Here is a 6,510-nt window from a genome sequence, read left to right on the forward strand (position 1 = left end):
GGCCGGGTTAGCTTAATCCTTCTATATTTTTTATGTTTGGCAAATTATGGAGGGTTAACTCACTTTAACCCTTGTATAGATTTTTTATGTTTGGCGGGTTAAGAATGAGTTAAGACTCCTTAACCCCTCACTTAACCCTTTGTCAAACAGTATCATAAGAATCCTAAAGAAATTCACTCAATGGGTATATCTGCACTTAAGGCAACATGAGTCTATCCGCACCAATAAAACTACATAGGATCTATCCGCAACTGGGTGACAATATAGAGGGTTGTCTGCAATTAATCATTTTTAATTATGATTAACTTCCAGACGGCATTCAACTAATTATTATGCTCTAATATATTGTGTATTACTTTTGTAAAAATGATTAGAGCTGGGTTTTAGTTCACTTTAACTTATTCTATGAAAAGTTACCTTTTAGAGAAAATTAGGTAAGTGGTTATTTGTTTGGATTATTCATTTAGGATAATCAAACTTTTTGTAAGGTTATCCATTTATTTAGTTCTTGAGAGTAAAGAAAAATGTCTTTTTACTCAATTATATATACAGGAGAAATATCTAGCCTGATTAAATTAAAATTATCAAGACTTGGAAAGAAATTTCTCTTCTTTCGTGATGAAAGAAAAATATTTCAAGGTTCATTACAGGTTAGCCACTTCATCTAGCTCTCTACATATGAGAAAGAGATAAAAAAATCATTCTCGTTTATTTAAATCTTGAAAAAAAAATTCTCCAAGTATAAGGGAAGACCTGTATCTTCTCCTGCTAGAAATATTATTTACAGTGAAAAACAAACTCATCTATCTCAAAATTCATGCCTCCTGTCTAAATTCAGTATCTCTGTATGCCATTTCATTTACATCAACTTCTGAACTCTGTCTCGGGCTCGAATGAGGCTTCACAGATCCATCAACAGAACAACATTTACTCTCACGACGATCTTCAACAATCCATAAAAGTACCATAATGACCATAATAGTCGACAGAGCAACAAATGCTGCCCACGCAATGTGCACGTGTTTCTTCAAAGGTTTGCATTCTTCGAACAAAATCTTTGAAAATGCATCCTTTACCAACTTGCAGTCTACTAAGCTCTCCATACCGGGATAAGCATCAACTATTTCTTGAATTGAGCTGGTATATACAACTGCTTTGTTATAATTGCCAGCTGATATGAATTCTCCTTGTTTACATGTTTCATTTGAGCATGAATATGCTTTTAGTAACTTCAAAAAGAAATAAAATGTATTAGTATTCAATCTTGATTATAAATGGAAGAATAGTGAATAAATTGGATTATTGCTTACTTGGGGTATGTTTCCTATTTGAATTGTATTGGAAGAACAATTCTCTGGCTGGTAATTGTAATCAGGTGGCCCTGAGAATGGATTGCAGATGTATTCTACACCTTGTTGTGATAATGATTGCAGGCTTGGTATGTTTGCATTTACCTGCAAATTATGCGATGTGAATAAATTAACGATATACTATTGTTGATAGATCATATGCCGGAGGTTTCAACATCATGTGAAAATGAATGTACAGGCTTATGTGCAAATGCAAAAAAAGAAGGATGAAATATCTATAAAAAGTCTATTTATTATCTTCACATTGATGAATTATCAAGAATGATTACTGGATAAACCATCTTAGGAGACAAAATTCATGGTAGTCCATGCTGGGGAAAATATTATCTTAAAGATAGAGGGAAATCAAATTCATCGATTCAGTTTGAAATATTACATCCCAAGTCCATATGAGAACTAGATCTTATGTTAATGTGCATTGGAAATTGTTTGGTTGCCGATAATATCATGACAGTGGAGGAGTTTACTCAATGGAATATTTTAGCAAAACTTTTAAGGCTTTGACCATAATTATGTTCAATACCTGATCAACTATATTGTGGATTCCTGCTCCAACATCATGCAAAGCTGTCTTTGCTGAAGTTTGATCATTACATGGCAGAATCGAGCTTAGAGTGCTGTTTCTTGGATCTTGCCTAAATTCATCAAGAGCTGCACAAGTATCGCCAGCAAATCTACGAGAATGACAAATTATTGCTTCAGTATTATTTCGTCACAGAAAACAGATGATATCAATGTCGATAATGGAAAATATCTTACTTGTTCAGAAAATAGTACAATCCAAAATATACCCAGAAGAGGATTATCAATACCCAACATATGATGATAAGCCTGCAAGAGAACAAATTTCATTTAATATGATTCCGTTTTAAAAAGTGATACTATAAGAATTTTCTGCTTAACTTACATATGAAAAATTCTTCGGAGTCTCAGAAAAGGCCCTGATACTGAAATAGCCAAAATAAAATAAATAAATAAAAATTAAAAAAATTACATTTGAAAATTAGGATATCTCAATCTTTTATATTTGGGATAGTTTCAGTTACCTAGTAATCCAATAACAGCAACCAAGTTTACTGAAACTGTGACTATAGTCACCACATTCCTGAAAAAAAAAATACCAACACATCAGTTTTCATGACTCGATACATTCTTAAATATAGAGTAAAGCTTGAATAGGCTCAAGTGGACCGAGTACTTTGTTCACAAACTTTTTCATCTATTGGTTATGATTTGAGATTCTTGTTGATGTGTACTACACATCAATGTTATCTTTGAGATACGCGCCTTGATGTGTATCACAAACCTACATGACTCTCAAAAGGAAAATTAAAGATCAAAAAGTTGGAAAATGGAGCTGTTGGTCCACTTAAGCTTATTTTAGCGTTACTCGACAAACACATTTCTACTGTCTGTAAACTTTTACTCACAAAATTTTAAGACCCTTATTGAGATAATGCATAGTTTTTCCAGCCTTTCTCTCAATACGATCAGCGTCTCCATCAAGCCTTTGCAATGTAGAATTAAGCCGTCCGGATCTATCTAATCTCCTGTAAATCTGTGAATCATTTTGCATTGCCTTGACAGCATCTGTGACGCTATAAATAGTTCCTGAAGCATTATTTGCTGCATCAAGGATAATGTTCTTGATTATTTTGGCTCTCGAGTTGAATCCAACGCTACCACTGAGTGCTACTCCAGATGCAACTCTGTAACATAGAGAAAATAAATGTTACTGGATGAATGATCTTTTTGTTGAAAGATGGGTTAATTGCATACAAACCCCCAGTAGTTAACCCCATAGTTTCTTTGTTGCAGACAGACCCCCGGCTTAAATTTTTTTATCTTTTTACCCCTCAGATGGACTCACTAATTTCACCCAGAGGCAATACCTGCCAAAATTTAACCCAGGGGGTCAAGCTGCAACATGAAACTACAAGGGTAGCAAGTTGAAAACAACGATACTACAGGAGGTCTGTGAGCAATTAACCCTTGAAAGAATGATGCTTACATAGCTAGAAGAGTGAGAATAATTGCGAGGAGAACAGGCCAGAGATTGTATTTTCTACTGCAGAGAAGTTTCTTGTTCTCTTTTCTTTTCCTTCTCTTGTTGCAGCAAAGAGATGTAACTAGTAGAATTATAGCGTAAATTAGGCCAGCGATGAGCCATAGCGCTGCAATGATGTATCCAAATTTTCCCGTAAATATTGTGGACTGAAAAAAAATTGAACAATTTGTGAGAAAAATTCAACAGTCATAATTTTTATTAAGATAGTTTTGTTATCCTTTACTCACTTCAGTTGCAGAAATGAATTACTTTTTGTAAAATTGAATCGCGAAAAGATGTACTTTTGCAACTGCAGTTACAATGAAACAAATGGCTGACAACTCTATGAATGCAACTTGTTGTATGTCCATTTTTATTCTCATTTAATGTGATTTTGTATAAGTTCGAAAGATAGAAAGAGGTGTTCTTACACTCCAATAATGCTTGTTTGTAATATTATATCCTCCTCTATACTTCTTCAAATCATTCAAAGGATCGACTCTTTGTGTTCTAATCGTCAATGCAGATATTGTATCATTTTGAGCTTCAACCAAAATTCTATCTGCAAGAAGTACCCCCAAAAAATAAAAATTAGTTAAGAGTCTAGAGAAGTTTATTAGTTCTATCAATCAACTAGTTCATATTTCAAATGAAAGCTTCAACATCAGAATGAAACAGCACAAGCTTGATTAAAATTATTTTTCTTCTCACCTGTTCCAACTTGCAAATTTGTTCTGCGATATCGATGAGTTTTATGAGCATCAACTTCTCTGAGCCCAAATCTGAAAATGACCACCAATATGCACAGAAATAACACCACTCTGTCGAACTTTAGACCCGTCTTCATTATCTGTTATGTCAATATAATAGATTAGAGGCATTATATAGTAGCTAGCAATAAACTATTTGCACTACTATTTTTTTAGTTATTTATTGTTATTATTGTATTGAAGTAGAAAAATGTGGACCAACTTAGTAAAGGTCCATAAACATGTGCAGTATCTTTATCAGCATGACTGCATTAAGACCAGGTAGTAGCTAGAAATTAGTTTACTTTTAGCCATTGGAGGATCCAATATAATTGACAATTGCAATTTGCAAGGGGATGCAGAGGAACAAATAGACTTTATTTGCACTTTTAATCTGAAAACTGATCTTTCTCCGGAAGCTGCCCAGATTGTTGTTAATTGTTAAGAAATTTCAGGTCAAACTGAACAGAGATCATGAATTATAGAGGAAGGTATTGTATTAGTCATCTTCGGCTTCGAAAATTTTGTATATTGTTCTCATCTTATTCGCTTAAGAATGCACTTATTAACATAATTGAATCTACCATTTTATAACTTTCAATGTATTAAAACAAGTTTTTGAAGGAAATAATATTCTTCTAGATTAGTAGAGGACGACTAAGAGATTGATAACCACCAAAATGGTAAGAAATTGGAATCAACTAATCAGATAAACAACAAAATGATGGTGGCCAACATAAATAAAGAGTTAAGGGGAAAAAAAAGAAGAAGAATCAAGTGAGATAAATGATACGTAATTACATAAATGCAATCTATTAATTTAGCAAAAGGCTAAGGGAAAGTGGTGATGAATATAGTATTCCCTACCTAACAATCTAAATATCGTTCTTCTCATTAAAATAAAATTTAAAAAAAAGAGAGAAAATAAACAACAACAAAGAGGAGAAAGAATAAGATACCGAAAGAGAATTGAAACATACCAGCATCACTAAACTCAAGCAACCCCAGAACAAAAGAATTGTGAACGGCTTAATTCCTTCAAATATGTTGGCTCAGCATGCAGAACTGTATAAAGACTTTGTTCAACTGTCAAAATTTCTCCAAAATGTAAATAACCCAAGTCTCGAAATTCAACAACCAACCTCTGGAAGTTAAGTGTTTTCTCACAAACACGGGTCAAACACAAAATCTATACGTAAGAAAACCCATATCTTCTAGATTATATGAACATAGACATCTCTCTCTCTATATGCACCGTATATTAATATATTAATATATATTAAATGCTTTTTTTTTTTTGAAAAAAAAATCTGCAAATGGTTTTCTTGCTGAGTGGGAAACGGGTAAATGAGAAAGCTCTCATGCATCCTAAGAATGGAAAAAGAAAGTTTAATAAACTTTACAGTATTATAAATGGTCATTTGATCAACTCTTTTTCTATTTTCTATGCTTAACGTGTGAAAGGAATAGAAAATAGTATGCAAATTCTTTACTTTTGGCTTTGAAGGCTTTAAGCGACTTGGAAATCGGAGGAAGAAAGAGTGGAAACATAAAGAATGATAGTACAAAGGGCTTTTACCAAATAGACCCCTTGGTTTGAGTATATTTGACTTAGCTTGCTTTTGCGGTATCTAAATGCACCAAAATAAGAAACAGCGACAATATTACCGTTAAGAACTAAAAGAACTTAGTTGGAAGCAATTTAAGGGTACCGTTTCGGGGTTGAAAAAAAATCCAAATATTAGAAAGTTGTCACATATGCTATGGCATATTCTCGAGGGGGCTCTATTGTAAAAATACCCAAGAAGACAAAGAGAGAACTCTAAACCACACGCGTCCCTTTGCAATGAAGGAGAAGGTCAACTAATCTAACTCGAACCATGAGTGCATCGATCAGGAACGCCGCCGTTAAGTAGGCAGAAAGTCAGACACAGATGAAGAAATACAGGGCCCCTACTTCACACTTTCAATGGACAGTCTACTTTTTACGTTTGACCAAAAACATGGGAACATTTGAAGAGAAACCTTATAGAGATCGTAGAAAATCATGTAAAAAGTTAGTAGTAAAACTAGAAACACAATTATTATCAGCTCTGTCCGTCGCGGGTGGCTCGGACAGTTAAAAAGGTTCCAATATGGCTCTTACGGTCTTGGGTTCCGGAGTGTGTTATCCACCAAAAAAACAAAAAAAAAATCAGAAAATCAAACAACTTAGGCCAGTACAATCAGCAGAGAAACTGAAGACAGGTGCGATCAACATAAACCAGTACGAGCGAGCAGCTAAAACATCGATTGGAAAATAACATGTAAATCACCAACATTTGTTTGTTGAGTGGATGGAGTT

At 33.9% G+C, this 6,510-nt stretch overlaps 1 protein-coding gene across 1 annotated transcript; it reads right to left on the reverse strand.

The window, feature by feature from the left end:
- LOC109824697 lies at nucleotides 610-5,391 on the reverse strand. The gene is made up of 12 exons (XM_020391340.1): nucleotides 5,309-5,391; nucleotides 5,147-5,231; nucleotides 4,129-4,267; nucleotides 3,849-3,979; nucleotides 3,382-3,584; nucleotides 2,801-3,079; nucleotides 2,417-2,475; nucleotides 2,278-2,317; nucleotides 2,130-2,201; nucleotides 1,894-2,044; nucleotides 1,311-1,454; nucleotides 610-1,229 (listed from the first exon to the last, which is right to left on the reverse strand). The coding sequence occupies exons 2-12, from the start codon at nucleotides 5,150-5,152 to the stop codon at nucleotides 816-818; spliced, it is 1,638 nt and encodes a 545-aa protein (XP_020246929.1). The 5' UTR covers nucleotides 5,153-5,231; nucleotides 5,309-5,391; the 3' UTR covers nucleotides 610-815.

This window comes from Asparagus officinalis, chromosome 9 (assembly GCF_001876935.1).
Source record: "Asparagus officinalis chromosome 9, Aspof.V1, whole genome shotgun sequence".
Lineage (NCBI taxonomy): Eukaryota > Viridiplantae > Streptophyta > Magnoliopsida > Asparagales > Asparagaceae > Asparagus > Asparagus officinalis.